The 21,269-nt window shown below is 37.7% G+C and overlaps 1 protein-coding gene across 2 annotated transcripts in view; it reads left to right on the forward strand.

Moving 5' to 3' along the window:
* sidt2 (SID1 transmembrane family, member 2) overlaps positions 1–21,269 on the forward strand; it is a 59,471-nt gene that overhangs the window by 22,536 nt on the left and 15,666 nt on the right. For both annotated transcript variants that reach the window (XM_039744118.1, XM_039744119.1), the window contains exons 9-19: positions 1,692–1,785; positions 2,231–2,280; positions 4,688–4,759; positions 6,712–6,863; positions 9,769–9,842; positions 10,668–10,734; positions 11,083–11,156; positions 11,510–11,633; positions 12,415–12,532; positions 17,595–17,731; positions 18,685–18,793. In XM_039744118.1, coding sequence (XP_039600052.1) covers positions 1,692–1,785; positions 2,231–2,280; positions 4,688–4,759; positions 6,712–6,863; positions 9,769–9,842; positions 10,668–10,734; positions 11,083–11,156; positions 11,510–11,633; positions 12,415–12,532; positions 17,595–17,731; positions 18,685–18,793 — 1,071 coding nt within the window. The remainder of the gene's footprint in view (positions 1–1,691; positions 1,786–2,230; positions 2,281–4,687; positions 4,760–6,711; positions 6,864–9,768; positions 9,843–10,667; positions 10,735–11,082; positions 11,157–11,509; positions 11,634–12,414; positions 12,533–17,594; positions 17,732–18,684; positions 18,794–21,269) is intronic.

Raw genomic sequence — 21,269 nt, forward strand, 5'->3', positions numbered from 1 at the left:
TGTTTTTTACAGGGAGGCTAGGCTGACACTGTGATAGGGTAAGAAGCTCAGAGTAGAGCCAGTTGAGGCTGTTCAGGCATGTTGTAAGGATACTCCCTGGGCAGCTCACGCTACAGCTGCTCAGCACACATCCCACTGGGCAGAGATCCTGCAGCAGACCCAGGAAACATTGGCTGGGGGACACTTAGGAATTCCCCAGGATGAAATGGAATCTGCAGGCGGGAAGCCTCACCAGGAAACGTGGTTTGAAAAAATGAGATAAGACATAAGATGAGATATTATAGACATTTTCATTCAGACAGGCAAGAGCAAAAATACCTGTTTTACAAAGCAGAAAACAATCCTTTTATGCTGTATATGTACAAAACTATTTAGACATAATTTGTACATCTGGAATGCTGTCTGATTCGGTGGCTGTGCTTGTGGCAGAGCGACAGGTGCTGAGTAGGCTCCTGTCAATCATGGATAATCCACTGCATCCACTGAACAGTGTCATTTCCAGACAGAGGAGCAGCTTCAGCGACAGACTGCTGTCCCTGTCCTGCTCCACTGACAGACTGAAGAGATCGTTCCTCCCCCACACTATGCGACTCTTCAATTCCACCTCCTTTAAACGTTAACATCTGTTATATCTGCCTTGCACTCTCCACCCTGCATTTATAACTTGCACTGCATTTTTATCACTCTTTAATTTAATATTGTTTTTATCAGTATGCTCCTGCTGGAGTATGTGAATTTCCCCTTGGGGATTAATAAAGTATCTATCTATCTATCTATCTATCTATCTATCTATCTATCTATCTATCTATCTATCTATCTATCTATCTAGAGACACAAAGGGAGCCTATGCAGTTTACACTCAGAATCTTTAGTCATTAGGTGACACATAGTCAAATGTACAGTGTGCTTATTTAGCTAATGTGAAAAAGAACACTACATTTGTTTCTTTACAATTTGAGTACAAACAAGTTACGTGACTTGCCCAGGTGACTTACATAGTAAGCCATTGGTGGGGATGGAACTGTCAACCTTACAATGACCTAATATCTTGGGTTCTTTTGCAAAGGTAATCTATGTGTCAACCTTAGAAAAAACAGGTAAACTATTAAGGTCCTGTCCCTGGACATTAATATAGACTGCCACTGGATAATCATGTTTCACTCCCTGTGGCTTCCATATCAAACTTTAATGCTGGCCTATATCCTACCTCTGGTAATAACAGACAAGGTCATGGTAGGGAGCTACATGCCCCATTATCAGGTCATTTAGAGTGTTCCAAGGCACAGTGGGCAATAGCCATTTCCCTGGGGACACTAGAGATTAATAAATGGAGCAACATCTTCTTCCCTAGGCAGACTGTGGAACTCTTAAAGCTGGCTGACATTGTCAATCTAAGATTAAAAGGAAAGTTCCTGAATGGGACTCACATCCTGTTCACAGGGACTATTATAGAAACTGTCAGTGGGGTATGGGTAATGCAGCCTTTGGACAATGGGGAATTCTGAAGAAGATTCAATACCCTTATACAACGTACTTTGAATCAATATAGGAAGTCTCAAGAGAAACTGAATAAAATGAAGATGATAGATATAAGAGTCTACATATGTACTGTATTTCACTTTCATGTTTTATATTTCCTGGTAAGTGTTTTAAAAATAATTGTCTAAGTTTTACTTTTTTTGTTTTCTCAGAGTCAGTATATATCCATGCCACACTTTTGTCTTTTCTTATCTTCCTGATGTTCTATGGAGGAGCTCTGCTTGTTACTTTCACTCAGTATGCGTGGTAAGTCTATAGAATTTACGATTTTGCAATAACATGGTGTGCAGTATGGGAATGCTGTACACCATGGTGGAAATGTCAATCAGTAAAATGACTCACACAGTCTAAACATTGAATCATTAAATGTGGAAGACATCAGAAAATATGAATAAACTAAGGACTGCAAGATGTGAAATGCCATACTGTATCATCCTGCTAAAAAAACATACAAAACATACAAAATAGCCATGCGTGTATGGGTCTTTGTTTTTCCAATCAATTGATCAATCAATCAATCACTTAATTATATGAATTTGCATAGTATGCTGAGATCTTTCTAAGTATATTACAGCACAAGATGAAGCAATGCATTGCCTTTAGTCTGGGTAGGAACGTCCTTTTCGTTTAATCTCGTCTAGCTGTATTTTTAGCAGTGCCTAATGATGCCTTAATTTGTACCTCGTTTTAGTGCTCACCGATGCACCAGTGCAGATGGAGTGTGCGGCCCTGATGATGAAGGTCATTTTTTATTTTTGAATGTTTTTTGGTACATTCCTATTTCTTTTACCTTTTGTCTTTACTTTTTGTACTCATTCAAAATGGAATTATGACGTGTCTCTTTATCTTTGTTTATATATTAGCTAGTGTTCTCAGACTCCTCTTTGCAGTGCAGTTTCTTGGAACCTCTGTTTGCCCATTTTAGCTCCAGACTGCAATGACCTTTGACCTAAGGTCAAGAATACCAAAAGCAGTACAGTTAGAATGTGAATGTTTTTAAATGAGAAAGTGGTGAAGCCTGGAAATCGTTTCAGCTAAACAACAAACACATACAGGAGGAACAATAACAAGTACTGCCATCTTTAACATTTTGTTTGCATCTGAGAAAACAATTAAATACTTTTGATGTTCAACATCTTTTTACTGTATTAATTAAAATATTCAAATGCACTGACCAAGGTTTGATAAACACTACCTAGAAAGAATGGAATAATAAAACAACGAGTTATATTAAAAAGTAAAGTAAATTAGAAATATGGTAAAAGTATAATATTCCAAAAGGATGTACCTTCTTCATTTTTCTTTCAAGGACAGACAGGTTCATTTGCTGAATCAAAACTTGGATCACTAGTGCATGCCATATACTTAGCTTTAATCAGCCTTAAATGTATCCTTACATTTATGTTAGAAATACAGAATTTCCTGAGTACTAGAGTGCTCCCTATGTGTGTCATTAAAGGGGATCGTTCCTTGAAATATGTAAACCCCTGTTTTAATATCAAGTGGCCTGTAATACCGCGAAAATGAAGTCCCATAAGTATACAGTGCCTCTGTAAATGAGGTACAGTAATACAATATGTATTCTAGAGAGTGTAAAATGTATCAGCTCCATTAAATGATCTCCCAGTTAGTAACACTATAGACTTTAGCGGGTTTCATAGTCATATCTTTATCATGTTCTTGGACTTCTTTCCAGATAGATAGATAGATAGATAGATAGATAGATAGATAGATAGATAGATAGATAGACAGACAGATAGACAATCATCATTCCAAAATCATACAGTATGTAAGGGAGTAATTTGCCAGGCACATGCAATAGAATGGCACAAGGCATCATAAAAAGGTCTCCTGAGTAGACAGATGGCCACTTTGTCAGCAGAAGAGATCCAGTATATCCCGGTGTGGTGTACCACAAATGTGTTCTTTACACCCCAGGAGGACAATGGGCAGACACTATGTTCACATGCTATTGGGCAGTAGTAATTACACATGAAAGCTCAGCAAATTCAGAAGAAACCCAAATTCTCTGATATAACACTAACCTTTCACCTCAGTCAATAATATAAAAATAAAACAAAAATATCCTGGTAGGCAGAAAGAGACACAATACTTGTTTAATTCATTTACTTTACTCTTTATATTTGCATAAACGTAAGCTTATCTTTAAATGTTTTGTGAGATCCAAGTAGAAAATGTGCTAAAGCAGCAAAAGTGCCCTTGTGTTTCTCCCAAAAATCCAACCCAACACTTCACATGAATACAACAATGTGGAAAGGTGTGCAATTCGAAAAATTCTTAAAGCAGATGTACACCACAAGAGACTCAAGTAAATGCAAAAGAGAAGCATTGTATATATAACTGGAATCATTTAATCATTTTTTGGGGGCCAACAGGAGACTTCACATTGTCCCATATCAAGGATAACTGAAGCAGGTTGCTTTTTTAAAAGTGGGAATTAAGGTTTGAAATGTTGCAATTAGGCAACATACAGTCCTGGAGTGCAAAGATAAAAACTATGTTTGCTCCTTAAGACAGGAAGGATGGAAGCTGCTGAGAATTCCAAGCTATTAAGAACATCTGATAGCTCACAAATGCAAGGAAACCATGGGTGTGCTGTTCCTGTAGCAAAACGAGAGCTTTTCATGACTCTGGAAGTAATTCCAGTGGTTAGTCACAGGTAACGCTAACAGGGTATTTAAAACTGTCTTACTGTTTAAGTAACCTGGAGTTAGGATGTGAGCCTGGGATGAATTCTGATAAAAGAAAGAGGCCAGTGTGAAAAGGAAAAAAGAGAGATAGCAGGTGAGAAAGAGAGTGTTTGCTGGTACTTTAAGTTGGAAAAGCGGGTGGTCCACCCCACTGATAAGGTTGGGGGTCTCTAAACTAGCAAGGCAGGCCCAGGGAGGCAGAATAATTTTGTTTATTTGTCTGTTTACATTTGTGCATTGCATTATCTCCTCTTGTACATTCCTCTCTCTCTAAAAAGGCATAATTTATTTTTACTATTGTTCTCCTATCACAATAGCAAAAGTTTTTAACAAGGAAATAAATTACATCAGATAAGTAATGTCAAAAGAATTAATTAATGCATATTTTAATAGATTTTTAGAGGTGCCTGGCAATAAAGTGTGATTTTCCACTTCAGGAGCTAATATGGTGGCAGCCTTTCATCCCATTGACAGCAGCGGCACAGAAGAGGGTGGCTATGGGGCAATCGGTGAGTTCAAATGCTTATCTGATTTCATGTCTTCAGAAGATACTAAAAGAATACTGTACTGGGTTACCTCAAGGTTTCAAGAAGAGACATATGGACCATCTTTATATTTGGTTAAATTAATGGTTGGGTCAATCTGATTTGGTTTTCTGCAGTACCTTTTTGTTTATTCTTCTTGCATTGTTACTTGCAGCATGTGTATCCCATATATTCTATTAATTTTCATTGTTTTTTTATTGACAATTATTGTGTGTAAAATACATTGAAACAGTAGTTAGCCTTACTCTTCCAAAAACATGAATTAAATTTCCAGTGCATTCACTATCTGCATAGATATTATACCTTCTTCTTGTGCATGTTTGGGTTTTCTTCCATGTCCCATAGTTCTTTAAGCTCAGTTAATTGGCACCAGTTAAATAAGTGTGGGCATGTGAGTAAGTCTCTCCTCATCTAGCTCTGTAATGGAAAAAAGGCTTTATACAATGAATAAAGATTATCATAAATGACATGCACATTGTGGATGTGCATTACTCTTTCGCTTTGGATACTAGTATCCAAGTGTCAACTTAAAGTGAGTTATAGCACTATACAAATGCATTGATTTACCTGTGTCCGCCTCAGTATCCTTGTTTATCCATATGGTTTCCCCAGGGTTTTGTGACAGACTGCCTGCCATTTGCTGTGGTCTTGTCTCATTATTTTGAATCAAAATATTCACTTGTTCTTCTGTATTACTGAGTCATTAACAAGGGTTTTTTTATTCAATTTTGATAATATTAGGCAGTTTCTTAGCAATAAAGCTGTCATGATTTTATTAAATGTTTTACACAGCAACAATACTTTCTGAAAATCTGCCATCACTTCCCATCACATACTGTCCAAAGTTGACACAAAGTTACCAGTGACATCACATTTCAAGAGGTCCCTAAAGAGACAGCCAACAGTCTGTTTAATTGCTTGAGTTGCTGATAACAGTTTCTAAAATGAAGACAGAAGAATGGCAGTATTCTTTCATTTTCAAATCCACTTTTACAATTTGTGATTTTGAGAGAGAATTGTGTTCACAATTCACGTTTGCCAGAGTTCCTGCATAACTGTCATTGCAGCGGTGCAGCTTGTGGGTTTTTCCATTTTGGAAAGGTGCTGTGAGAAAAAAAGTGTAGGAATTTAATTTAGTATGCATTTAACAAAAAGAAAGAACTAATTCACCTGTGCATTAAAATGTAATTAGCTTTACGTTTTGTCCCTTGTGAAAGATGCGTCCAATGTATTCAAATGTCAATGATTTTAAATCTTGTAGTTGTAATGCAATTGTAACGTTAATACCAAATCATCCAGCAACATATCTTAACAGCTCCGCCACCAGCGGTTTCTCCTGATATTCAAAGCCACCTCAAGTACAAAGTGTTATACAGACTGGCAGAGAGGACTTTAAAGGTGTATCACACTTTATTTAGAATGTCTGCCATTGCGTAACACAAACCATGATATGTCGAGCTTAATCACAAACCAAAAGTCAATACAAATTTATGGTGATTTTTATTTATTTATTTTTTAATTTATGCTGTGATCTCCAGTTGCACATTGTGTTGTGCTACTTTTCTGTATGCTGCATATTACCAACCAGTGGTGTTTGATTGTATTAAAGTTGTATCTCATCTCTTTTGACTATGTGCTCTCCAGAATACTTGTTGTAAATGGAAAATTGTTTGAACTTTATTTGTATCATGTGTCATAATGTCCCTCCCTACCCTTGTGAAAATCCAGGGCCCCACTGCTAAACGTATTCTGTCGCTGACCCTGGTTGTTGATCCTGCAGTACTAGGTATGAGTCATGAAACCTTCCTTGATGTAACACCAGCCCGTTTTAGAGCTGTAGAATTCATGTTAAATATTAGTATATATTTTAAAAAGCCCCTATTGGTTCATGGCAATTGTTGTTTGCTGATCTCCAGAAGAATCAAGCTGCAGAACCCCAGCTAGTCATTCCTCGACACCGCAAGACACAGCTCGATGTCGATCTTACTCTGACTCTTCAGCTGAGGAAGACAGTGACTTTGATCCAGTTCACAATTTTGACATGAACAAAGATGTTGCAAGGACCAAGGTGAGTAATCATGGCTCCCTAGAGCTAAACACTTTGTCAAAGGAGATGAAGGGGTACAGTATAGTCAAAGGAGAGCATAGATGTACAATAAACACTCAATAAATAATATGGCAACAGTTATTTTAAGAAATATGAAAACAGTCAGTCGGTTGCTTTACCTGTTTGTGCAAAGAATGTGAAAACCCAGATGAAATGGAAACATCTAACAAAGTGAAGAATGCATCTCCAGAGGTAACCCTACTTGAGCTAATGAAGTTAAGCACTATTGTCAAATTGCTGGCATGTTTTGGGATTAGCCATCACTTCTTCATTGTTGTGATGATGTTGCTTCATTACCTCAAAAACAAAAATAAAAGAAAGTACAATTCCTTTAATATTTAAATATTGTATTTAAAGAATTTAAAAAAGGATAGGAAAGGCAGGAGCACTAAAAACAGAAAAAATGAACAAATCAAATAACACAAACCAGAAGCTGTACCTAATAAGAATAAGAAAGGCTCAAAACCAGAAAATCCAAATCCAGAAAACAGCACAAACCAGAAGGAGCAATCACAATGCCAAAGCAACCATGTTATTGGCTGTTTTTCCTTAAGTTCTGCTAGGGAGCAGTGTGATAAGAGGTCTGTGGCAAAGTACGATTTTTAAATAAATAATTGTATCCTGGAGCATGCAGGCTCTGAACAGGTGCAGGTGTGCACATACAGACACCACTCCAAGGTTCATTGAGGTTCTTGGCTGATCGCAAATTCATGTGCGAATGTGAGGAGGTCAGTCAGGTTCCTCATTTACCATCACAGTGGGTGGAGGAGAGCACCTGCATACGATCAGGGCTATAGAGAGACTCTGCACGGCAGAGAAGGGAGAACCAAAAAATAAACAAAAGGAAGAAAGAAGACATGGAGGTTAAAAGAAAGGAAAGGAAAGGAAAGGAAAGGAAAGGAAAGGAGAGAATGACAGAAATGGGATGGAGGCTGGTGCAATATGTAAGGGGAAGCCGGCGGATGGGAAAGTGAGCCCCATGAGCAGAGCATGTGGCCCGATGCTCAAGAGGGGGGCAGAGGGGCTACTCTTGCTGGAAATTTGTGGCGCAGAAGTGAGCGAGTGCTCCGGGAGGCTCCCACAGTAGACTGACAGACTGCAGTTTAGATGGAGCAAGGAGTTAAACCCGACATGGTGCCCTGCAAATGCCGTAGAACTGGCAACAGGGATCAGAGCTGGATCAAGGGTTATCTGTGTCTGTTGGTGGACGTCTCCTCATGCTGAAGAATGTGAGCCAAGGAGATATTGGATTTTACAGAAAAGCACAGAGGCTAGTGGTTTTTAAAATAGAATGTTTGTCCTTGATTTTTCAGACCATTTTAATGGAATTACTTATTTGGACATTTTAACCTCAAATTTTTGACACCTGATTTTATAGATTATTTATTTGTTTATGGACTAATTTTGATGCACTGCACTTTGGACACAGTTTTGTTTTAGTAAAAGCACTGAACATTTTACCATCAATGATTCTGGGTTCAAGAGGTTCCCAGAAGCATTCGGGAGAGTGGAATCGACCTGGACCACCACAGGCAATTTCCTAAATGTAGCATTAGGTGACTCCTTCCCTGGGGCTCAAAATAAAGGGGACAGGGCAGAAAACAAAGGCAAACAATATATATGATACTAACATAACACAAAATTGAAAACTAATTAATACACAACACAGTACTGTACTCAATGCATAAAATTCAGAAAGAGTTAAAAAAAAGTAATACTCAACAACACAAAATACAAAATAATATCTAAAAAACATCAAAAAGTCTAATTAAAAGAAAAACAAACCTACCTCACGGATGAAACCCTGGCTGAATCATGTTACTCAAGCTGGAAAACCTCTGGAGGTTTGGTCACTAAGAATGCATCGTATTTTAAATCATGAGCTATTACCCTCCTGGTACACTTTATAACACACTAGCTGAAATACCCAGCGTTGCCTGGAGAAAAATAAAGTGTTTTTTTTTTTATTTTTTGAGAAAAACATAATAAAAAAAACAACTTTAAAAAAAAAAAGTAAATTAACAAACAATAAATACGCACAAATGTCCTTGTCTTGCGGTCTTATATGTATGTTATCATCTAGTTGACATCTCAGAACCGCCCAACTCTATTTAATTTGAAAAACAACAGGGGCACGGTGGTGCTTAAACATAAAGAATGCTGGCTCTTCGCCTGCTATAAACTAACTGTGTAAGCCCGTACTGTTAAAAGCACGGGATCCTAGAAAGTATTGAAATCGTCAGAACTACTCTGGGTATCTCTCTGCTATGAGGATTCGTGTTGCCGAAGTGCTTGCATCGTTTCTGCATTAAAGCTGCTAAGCGACTGTCTTTCTTTGGAGGGTTACTTTTGCCGGTGTGCTGGCCTCGCTTGCGTATCCTCTGAGATGGAGCCCTCACCCCGACTTTACATTTCACTTCTGGGCCGGACAGACACACACACTTTCACGTGTAGAACTCTATTTAATTTCAAAAGCAACAGGGGCGCAGTGGTGCTCAAACATAAAGAACGCTGGCAGTCACCTCCAGTTCGCCCTCTGGTGGTCATTCCGAGTGTCAACTGGATGATAACATGCATACAAAACTGTAAGATCAACCCCCACCCTACCTAGAAGGGGGTGGGTTAGGGATGATTTCACCCTACAGTATTTTTAGTCGACCATTGAGAAACATGTGTACCAAGTTTCATGAAAATTGCTCCAGCCATTCGGACGTGATGCTGGAACATACATACATACATACACACATTGACTTTTATATATATAGATGAAGTCCACATTGTACACCCTCACCCATAAGATGATATGCTATTTTGCTGATTCTAACTGTGCTCTGTCTTTGTGGTTTACAATGTTATCTTTTTTCAGACATTCCTCTATGTATCAGACTTGGCTCGCAAAGACAGTAAATCTATCAGGAAAAAATACCAAGTATATTTCTGGTAAGTGTACATCAAACTATTGCTTGGGTTATATTCCTGAGAAGATATACTTATGGAGCAGAGATATATTATACCAGATTATTAACTTAAAGGTTGGGTAAAGTTTGGAAGTAACTGCTAAACATGGCACACTTATTTGAATTTTAATCCGGCCACTGCCATGTAGAATTTAAAAGTTTTCTCTATGTTTGTATCTGTTTTCACCTGGTACTCTGGTCTTAATCTCACACCTCAGTCGCATGCATGTTAAGTTACTGTAGATGAATGTAGATGTGTATGTAGAAGTATGCCCTTCAGAGGGTAAGTGCCTCTGGCAACTGCAACAATAAATGGAGTAAGCGAATATGGAAATAGACCGACATATGGATAACTATTTCTTTTTTGGGTTAATGCATCACATAGTGGAAGATCTAAGATGTGGTAGCTTTTATACAGACAGGCAACATATCTTCATGGTCTAGGAAACAAGAAGCATAACATAAGATGATATTACATAGCTCCCTCTTGTCTTATCACGTCACTCTGTTTCAGTTTTAAGAAATATATAAAAACAACTGTCAACTCAAGACAATGTTGTAGATCTCCTTAAGGATTTCAACCATTAAACAAACAGTAAAGAGGAGAATGAAGGCATAATACTTTAAGAGGCCACACTGAAGCTTGTGGGAGCAAATGGAAAAGGCTACAGAGCCATGCTTCTGAAACTGGTGTGTTGCTCATTGTTAGCATTAGCAGGTCAACCTTCTATTAGCACAGAAGCAACTTTGATGAGCTGAAAGAGGAGATTAATGCTTTAAAATACATTTTTTTATTATTCTTTTATAGGAACATATTGACCATTTCAGTGTTTTATGCACTCCCAGTTATCCAGTTAGTCATCACTTATCAGACGGTAAGTAGTAGAAGAGCAGCTAACAATATTGCCACGGTTTTCAGTTTGTTTAATGCAAATAACATTTTGTTTAGCATTGAAAGTTGGTGATTCAGATTTAAATGTTTTAAACAGAAAAAAAATATAAATGCACATTATAATGTGTCTATGATATGATATGATATGATGTAGTCGACACAGACTCAACAATTCTGAGGTTCCATAATTAAATTTATAAAGAATATTTCATCTTTAAACCTAATGATGTCAGGTCACCTCCTCGGTAGAACACTGACATAAGGAGATAATAAAACATTGATAATTCCAATGATATTTTTATATTTCTGCTTTGCCTGCTATCTGTTTTAGGTTGTGAATGTTACTGGCAACCAAGACATTTGTTACTACAATTTTCTGTGTGCTCATCCACTTGGAGTGTTAAGGTTTGGACACATTACTTCATTAATTTAATACAATTTGTCTCAAACTACTACAGTGAGCGAGTTTTCTTTAGGGAAATGAACTCCCCTTGGAGTGTTACATTATTGCATATTTGTATTAATAATATTAGGAATTATTATATAGATAAATATGCTTTCCAAATGTTAGAAGTTTAAGTTATAATTTTATCTTTCTGAGTTGCCTCGAGAGCTTGCATATTGTAATCTTTTTAGTAAGCCAATAAAAGGTGTCATTTTGCTTGTTTTATCAAGGTTAGTAATCAAGAAGTGATTAGCAAGACTAAAACATGCACATGACAAAAGCTGCTCATTACTTTTCTATTTTGTTCTTTTAGTGCCTTCAATAACATCCTTAGCAATGCTGGCTACATCATGTTGGGATTCCTTTTCCTTCTCATTGTCCTTCAGAGAGATATGACATACAGACGCGCACTCGAAGTCAAAGACATCTACGCCACAGTGAGTCAAAGGTTTGGTGTCAGGTTCACAAGGAATTCACTTTAAAGTTGTAAAGGGTGACAACCTTATGTATCCAGTGTTTCACAAAGGCATAAATTCTTGTTATATCATAGTTTGTAAATTCAATTTCTGTGCCCTACTCAACCAGTTCAGGATTACTGGCACTACTGACATAGAGAACAGCTCTGAACTTGGGTTCAACAAACAGTTGTAATGAAAGTAGTATGCATGAGGCTTAAAAAAACAACAGAAATTCTTACCCAGCGTTAACAATGTAGTGTTCAGAGAAGAAATGAACTATTTTGAAAAATCTAATTTAAAAATGGTATCATTCATTTTTCAGTTGCTCTTCTTTATTTATAGATGTAAACCTCTATAATCATGCATCATGTAGTTGTCACTTTTGGGACACATTTACAATATCATCAAAATTCCATTAAAATGTAACTCTGTTTCATCATTATATTTCTTTCTGGACTATTTAAAAAAATAATAGTAATATCATCCTTATTCTAAGTGACCCTTGTAAAATTTGAAAATACTACACAACAATAAATACAAAGTAGACTTGATGTTATTTAGGAAGAATTAAGTGGATAGGACTGATGAGCTCTGTTGTGCTGAATGGTCTGCTTAGATGGTTCTAATGCTCTAATATTCTGCACAATGAACGTATCAATTTGAAATGCCTGGCCATTCAACAGTCTGTTCTGTCAGTAGTTTCCAACTAGCTTTCACCTCAAACAGAAGCTGATGAGATCATTTTTTGTTGTTGTTTTAGGAGTGTGGAATTCCTAAACATTTTGGCCTTTTTTATGCCATGGCAGTGGCACTGATGATGGAGGGAGTGCTTAGTGCATGCTACCACGTTTGTCCAAACTACTCCAACTTTCAGTTTGGTAAGTAGTGGCTGCTTTCTGTACCATTTCAGATTGATTTTATTTGAAAGATATGATTTTTTTACGTTCTTACATTGTTTTTTAATTGTATGCTAAACTGCCCTGTAAACTGCATAGTAAACTTAATATTTCTAGATCATCCCACAAAGATTTCTTTACTTTACTTTTTCAGTCATATATCTTAGTCATAATCCATGGCTCAAACCAGCCGTATCAGACTGTGTTGCTCACTACTGTAGCTTTAGAACCAGCTACAATGTTCTGTTGTTTGCATATCCCTAAACTCATCTTTATTTTCTTTTGACATTTTACTCTAAAATCACACTTATCTAAACATGCCAAAAAAATGCATCATTGTATCTTACCCCTTCCTGGCATTACCCCACCATATGAATTTTATGCTCCACAACCAAAATCTTCAATTTATTTGAATATAATATAAAGTTTATTTTCTCAGTCAACAAACTAGGAGTACATGCAGATAATAACAGGACACTGTGCAACATATACAATATGTGAATAAACAGAGTACACCTATACCCATACTAAAAAGACATTGTACAATCATTTCACTGTATATTTTCCCAAGATATAATATAAGGAAATGCAAGTCATGGTCAGTTGACAACAGAGGAAAGAAGAAGAAACAGAACACTACAATTTACAGCATTTCACAAGAAAGTGAACCTTTAGAAGATTATGATCAAGTCAAAATTCAGATATCTGGAAGGCCTTCCAATCTATCAGAGGCAAGATGGATAAGTGTTGCGCCTTGAAGGCCAGGACAGAATAAGTTTGAAGGGCAAAACCTAAAGATTTTAATACCACCCATCCTGTTTCTCCTTCACTGGCTCCCAATGTCTTACAGAATTGAATATAAAATCCTACTAATAACCTACAAAGCCTTAAATAACCTCACGCCAAACTACATCAGTGACCTTCTCCATCACAATGTGCCAGCCCACCCACTAAGGTCCTCTGATTCTGGCAATCTTGTTGTGCCCCACACTAATCTACACTCCATGGGTGACAGGGCCTTCAGCTGTATAGCGTCCAGACTTTGGACTGACCTACTGAAATTAATTAGATCAGCAGACTCCATGAATTCTATTAAAAAACAACTCAAAACTCATCTGTTCAGGAAGGCTTTTAGCTCTACCTGACTTTACTACCCTTCTCTGAGTTTACCTCTTTGTCAAGATGCTCATGTAACCTGTATGTGTGTGTGTGCTAGACCATCAATTCTGTTGTCTGTTAGGCTTTTCTCTGAATTTATTATCTTACTCTTCTTTATTTATTTATCTGGTTTAGTACAACGCTATATACTGTATACGCTGCCATTCTTTCTTAAACTCTGTAAAGTACCTTGAGCATGGCAAAGGCGCTATATAAATAAAATGTATTATTATTATTATTATTATTATTATTAAAGAATAGTCACTAAAACAAGCCCAAATTCATTACTTTTTTACTGGTATGAAAACCAGTAACTAAAGCCAAAGTGAGGCAAGAATAAGAGCTGAAAATAAGGAAGCCAAACATTCCACGTACTAAGTATAATCCACAAATCTCACCGGAAAGGCAAAGCAAGTTAAACTAATTTGTTTTTAGACTACAAAGTGCTCCAGCTAACATTTTAAATTGTGTCACCTGTAATGCAACACGAATCATATGACAGCAACTGGCTTGGCAACAACAAACAAGATATATGTGCCCACAGAAAAACACTAAATGGAGCCTGAGCAAATAAATGCTATACTATTAAAATAAAGTAAATAAGCCATAAAATGTCAGACAATTAAAGGTAAATACCAATTAGTCATAAAAGAGTCCTTCTTGGGCATTCTACATGCTAGAGATCTTATCTGTGATCAAGTCATATGATACTCTACCACTGCATCTGTGACCCTTGATTCCAGCAGGAGTAACTTTCTTGTTTAAGCCAGATGGCAGTAGTCCTCAGTGAAAAGTGCAGATAGTTGTGGTGTCATCAGCACATTACCGAGTTTCAGCACGCTCTAAACCTATACTGTTATTCCACTACTGTAAAACAACTCATTGACTAACACACTGTCAACATCCATTCATTAATCCACCTATCTTAATAATAATAATAATAATAATAGTACATTCTATTTATATAGCACCTTTCCTATGCTCAAGGTGCTTATTTAAACAGCAAGGGTGTATGTACCATTGGATACTAATATTTTCTGCATAGAACACTAAACCAATAAATATAGGATATACATTAAATAGAATAAAAGAAAAAGAAGAAAAATAAACCAGAGTAAAATACTAAGTTCAATACTAAAGGGAATGCCTGAAACAAATAAGATCATCTGTAAAATAACACACACACACAAATTATACTGAGAGGTAAACTGAAGGAAGGGGCAGAATGTTAGGTTAAGCTAAAAGCCTTCCTGAACAGATGAGTTTCAAGTTGTTTTTTAAAAGAGCGAATGGAGTCGGCTGACTGGGAGGTCTTTCCAAAGTCTGGGTGCTATACAGCTGAAGACCCTGGCACTCCTAGAGTGCAGGTTAGTGTGGGGCACAATTAGATTGTCAGAATCAGAGGAGGTGAAGAGGTGAAGCAGGATTGATGATATGTGCTCACTGGTGCTGGTTCAGGTAAGGACTCTTGCAGCAGAGTTTTGAATCAACTGGAGATGTGATATTAGATTAGAAGTGGCACCTGCCAGTAGGGACTTAAAATATTAGATGCAGGAGGTGATAAAAGCATGTAAATAGGAAAGGAGAGAAAAGAGCAAACATGGGATAGGTTATGGAGGTGAAAGTATAAACGTTTCTTAATGTGGTTTATGTGGGTGGAGTAAGAAAGGGAAGAATAAAAAATTACACTAAAATTCCTTGCATTAGAAGAAGGTCTAATGAGATCACTGTCAAGAGTGGCTAAGAAGGAGCTCCTTTTCTTAAGTTGTGCTTTAGTGTCAATTTGCCAGAGTTCAGTTTTGTTGCAATTTAATTTTAAAGACTTTCACTGAGGCAAGTTGTGAGCTGAGAAAGACCTGATGAAGTTTCACGTTTAACATTGAAACAGAGTTGAGTATCATCTACATAAAAATGAGAGCCCAGTCCAGAGCAACGAATAGAAGGGTCAAGGGGAAGCATATACAGTAGATACAGAAGAGAAGAGGGCTGAGGACAGAGCCCTGAGGAACTCCTTGTGTGATTGGCGCTGAGCTGGATCTGCTGTTGCCAAGACTAACAAACTGTTGTCTATCAGTCAGATAGGACTTGAACCACTGGAGAGCAGTGCCAGAGATACCCAGCATGTTCTCCATTCTGGACAGTAGAATGTCATGTCTGACAGTGTCAAATGCTGCACTGAGGTCTAACAGAATTAATATGCTGGTTTGTCCAGAGTCTGCTGCCGTAAGCAAATCATTGGTTACCTGTAGCAGAGCAGTTTCACAGCTGTGATATACTCTGAAACCAAACTGAAAGGGTTCCATCAAAGAAGTTAAGTTGGTTAGTTGGATGGCTACAACTTTCTCAGGAACTTTTGACAGAAAAGGTAAATGAGAGATAGGCCAGGCTTTTTAACATTGTGGTTGCATAAGTGACTAGCTAAAAGCCTGTGCCAAGGGATGTATTTATTATTGTCTTAACAGTTGGGATTATTGCATGATGGGAGGATTTAAGATATGTAGTGGGCATGGGTTCCAGTACAGACGTAGTCAGCCAAATCTTAGGAAGCAGGTTGTTATCAAAAGCAGATGTGACGTGAATATTCCTTGCAACATTGAACACAAGGCACTGGAGTGGTCTCCCATTCAATTCATGGCATATTTCAGCATATGTCAGTTTCATGACCAAATGTGCCCACAGAACTGGAAGGATTTGAAGCATAGCCCCTCAATGGCAGGCTCTTAAATGGAAAACCGAGCTCCAAAGCTGTACCATAACTCACCACCTCGTAAAGCGTAGCTGGTTGTATGCCCCATAGGCAAAGTGCCAATCTTGACGAGCTTATGCATAAAGAGACATGGTTAAAAAAGATGTCGATGTTCTGAAAACATACTCATACACAGTGGGCAAAAACATCAGGCTAAATAGTGCACAATGGAAAATCAGAAACAGGCAGAAGTCAAGTGTGGAATATCAAAAAACAAAGACAACAGCACTTGCATGATTATAAATTTCAAAATTTCAATGAAATGTTTGAAACAGTTAAGAAAAAGGAGCTCAAATGCTGACTTTTGCAATTGAACTAAGCACACAGCAATGACACCATGTATGCCCCCCGATTTTATGTCCCATGTCCCTCCCATCTTGTCACGTGCCTAACTAGTTCAGGGCCTCCTAGATAATTTTTCAGATTTACTATGTGTATAGCTTTTATTATGATACATCATTTTACTGTATTTTTAAATGATATGTTTCAACTGTTCATTTTGTAGCCGATTACATTTTTTTATTAATCTGTTGACATCCTTATGACTTGTATCTCCAGGTATCATTTTAATGTGGATCGACAATGCAGCATTTTCTGATCCTCATTAATAACATTTAAATCTAAATTACACTTATTCCAGGTATCGGGGGTGCCAGACTCTATACCAGAAGCACTGGGCATAAGGCAGGAAACAGCCCTAGACAGCCCTAGTCAGTCCATCATGGGTCCACTTGGAGACACACCCACACTTACATAGGATGGGGATGTGGACATACAATCAGAATACACAAACAAGATGGAAATGAGCACAGTCCACCCAGATGACCTGTGGGCACCAGATTTGTGAGGCAGGCACTATTCACTGTACCACCATACTACACTCAACTTTATGTATGATATATTTCAATGTGTTTTGTGCCTCTAATTAATGTACTTTTCTTCTCTGCATACAATGGTCCAATGCTAGCTCTGACAATCATTCATCTATGCTGCTGCCTGATCACAGAATGCTGCCTTTTTGCTAGCTACACTGATTGTATTCTAAAACCAGCTTCTGCATTGTCTATGGAAAACGTTTGTGGTATATAAGGAGCAAAAATGCATCCCTGTTCATGAAAGTGTTTTTTTTGTCTTATACAGATACTTCCTTCCTGTACATGATAGCCGGCCTGTGCATGCTGAAGCTGTATCAGACTCGGCACCCGGACATCAACCCCAGAGCTTATGCCGTTTATGCCATTTTTGCCCTGGTGATTTTCCTGGCAGTTCTTGGAGTGGTGAGAAATCATTAATACTGACCTTAATGAATTTACCTTTTCTTAATGATGGACATAACATATATAACGTACTATCTACCTACCGGTATGATATTACAAATTTATAGAAAACACAATCTCCCGTGGCAAATGCATATACACCATTTTAGTGAAGAAATAACTTTGACTTGAAAAATCCTTTAAGGGCATTGGTAATTTTACAAACAAATAAGATCACTAAGTCCATTAAGTTGTTTGGGTTAGCTGCAAAAATAAAACAGGCAAGCTCCAAAAGGCCTGCTTAGTCTTACAGAGATTGGTTCCCAAGCTAAATTTCTGACTGAGGTGGGTACTGTGCGGCTTTTGCATAGGCTCTTCCTGTTCATGTAGGATTGCCCGAGTTCCCTATTACAGCACAAAGAAATTTTAGTAGGTTAGTTGTCATTTTCATTTATTGTAATATAAACATACAATACATGGGCGGGTATGTTGTTTTTATTCAGTGATATACTGGTGATGCATGATGGGGGAAGGTTGAGAACAATACATTAGTTTAGAGTAAAAGTAGATTTCATTAAAAGTACATGATAGGAAAAAACTGCCTGACGTTCTCACTGATGACATTCACACAAGAGTCTCAGTCTGGCCACATATTGAATAAATGCAACTGCTATCATGAGATTTTTTCTGAGAATCTCCTTTTGGGACAGTGGATTCAAAGCAGGCTTTAATCACAACACTGTGGTGAGCAGTGCTGTTCAGTTTAGATGGTGGGGCTCAGCCAAGCAGGTTTAGCTCTGAAGTTAAGACAAGGACAGACATAGATAAGTCGCTCAAGTTTTACTTTTTAGCACATTCAGAGACATCAGGGTTGAGTCTATAGACTTGCAGATTATTATGCTGACCATGTGTTTAATTTTGTTTTATGCTTAAGATTACAATATTTGGTCAGATACTGTTTGTTTCTCTTTCAGATATTTGGAAAGAATGCTACATGGTTCTGGATCCTTTTCTCTGCTGTTCATGTTATTGCCTCATTAGCTCTCAGTACACATATTTACTACATGGGTCGATTGAAAATAGGTACGTAGGAAGAGGAGTTTGATTCCTTTAGAGTAAAAGTTAAACCCTCTGATCAGTTCCCTGTCTAAAAGGATATGTTGTGGAAGGAGTTCTGGAGTTGTGCAACAGCTACACATTTATCACTGCATATAAGGATATCATGTTAGACAATGTGATCAGGCGCAGTTTGCAGACAATTAGCCAGGTTTAACATGTCAAGGATATCACTGTTCTGTCCACGCCTTTTCCTTTAGTTTATCAAAGTGTTATTTATTCCTTTCAATTAACTCCCTCCATCTTTTATACGTTTACAGGGGAGTCAAGACCAAGAAGATATTCGTAACTTGATGCCAGTGGCATCTGTTTTATTTAGCAGGGGCTGCCCATTCTTTGAGATATGCATTCTTTACAAACTGCAACCTGACTGAAACCAATACATTTAATCTTCAATACACACTTTCTCCCAGTAGAGAAATAACAGAAGGAAGGGTCTAATTAACTAGTTTTAATGTCAATTTTTTCTTCAGAATAACAACTGAAGACGAGCCTAGTAGAACAGTACAATCCCAGTAGTGGAAGTTCTGATTTCGTCCATGTTCTTAATTAAGATAGGCATTTTTGACTAGGCTGATCCTCAGTCATCCATGGATAAGAATCTAAGTATACACTGCAAGTGCCTGGCCTTTAATTATAGCAGTAGTTTACAAGTAGTTTCATGCTACTGTAGCTACCATATGCTTCCTCACTTCCTTTTCTTAGCTACAGAAAATAGATGGCAATCCCCAGTCCTGCAAATAACATTTGACTTCTTTGAAAAATCAAGAAATATCAAAAATCCTAGTAAAAGGTGCCTACTTTTATTAATCCAAGCCTTCTCTTTGTTTCTAATGCTTGTGCTATGTATAAGAACTTAGAACAGGATATCGTCATACAAATCCCATACATGTCAACTTAAAGGTCAACTTAAATGAACAGTAAGCTGTGTCCATGTATATGGCAGGCAGCATGTCAGCAAGAACACAAATGACAGGACCAACACAACAAAACAAAATGTTCACTGGGACCTCCCACTAACCTCACTTGATTGTGCTTGCTACTGGGCAGGTCTCCTTACCATGTGGCAGTCTACTCTCCCATGCACCATCCTGTTGAGAAACTATATACTTAAGTCTGGCAGACCACAGTGATAAACTAATTACTAATTGTTATTGTTACTGTCCCCACCTCCTAATAGATGGCATTGTTTTGCAAAATTGAAATAAATATCAAGCCTCAATAATTTTAACACATTGGTGTTTAGCAAACTCAAGTCATCATAATCATTTTTCAATTTTCCATAATGCATTCAAAGCTAATTCACATCCAGAAGAAAATGTCTTTTTGGAGTATGTGCATTTCTCTTTGATCCTGGCCCTGCTAGCATGTTCCCCGGTTTCTTGGGTAGGCCTTTGGACCCTGCAGTATTCTTTTTGTACATTTGCTTAGGAGTTTGCAAGTGCCGTCTGAACTTTGCAGATCTACGTTGGGGCTTGGACGCTTCAGCCATTTTAAAATTGCTGATGCAATTTAAAGTGCGCGTAAACTTATTCATCTTGCTGTTTTGGAGTACTCATTATCATAAATCACCTCAATTACTTATGTACAATGCAATTTAGTGCTTTGTCAAAAGTGCTACACAAAAATTAAAAATGTGTGACTATTTATTTGCTTTTCTGCATTGTTGTTGAGTATTTGATGTTTATGTTTATGTCTTTTGTTGTTGTACTGCATGGCATTATGTTTATAGATGTTCATTTTGTGTACATTTTTTATTGCATTATTTGGCTGACATTTTATCTTTACTGGTGCTAGTAGCCCAATGCATTTTGAAATGCTGCTTCTCTCCCTGACATGAACGATCCTCAATGGTACCTTTTAGGTGGCTCCAATGATTTTTTCTCCACTGCATCCACTTCCAACAGATACAGTCCAAACAAATAAATTATTTGTTCGATATCTGCTTAGTTCTTTAAAACTAACTAGGGTGTGTTGTATCTGATTTGTTGTCATTTAACACATTCATGCCACCAGCTCTGCTCCCACTGCTAACTTGGGGTCAGAGGCAACACTCACTTTCCCTGACTCCATGACAGGAGCTTGTCCAAGCCAGGATGCTTCCTGAGATTGGCAGTGACCACCTTACAGGGTCAGTGGATTTAAGCGGGTGGGGGCCTGGGTTGGTGTGTCTCATAAGGTCTGCTGTTTAATGCTTGATCATTCTGTCTCTCTCTCTTACACATACACACACACACACATTTCTCAAGGCTTCTCAGGATCACTCTGCCCCTTCCGACAGTGTCATGCCAAATACAAGTTGATGACAGTGCTTTATTAATACAAGTGAGGGCAGTACACCACATAATGCTAGGATCCATTTTGTTAGTCATTTGTATTTACTTCCAAGGCATTTCTTTTTTCATACTATATATACATATACAGTACAGACTATGCATATAGA

Source organism: Polypterus senegalus, chromosome 2 (genome assembly GCF_016835505.1).
Source record: "Polypterus senegalus isolate Bchr_013 chromosome 2, ASM1683550v1, whole genome shotgun sequence".
Taxonomy (NCBI): Eukaryota; Metazoa; Chordata; class Cladistia; order Polypteriformes; family Polypteridae; genus Polypterus; species Polypterus senegalus.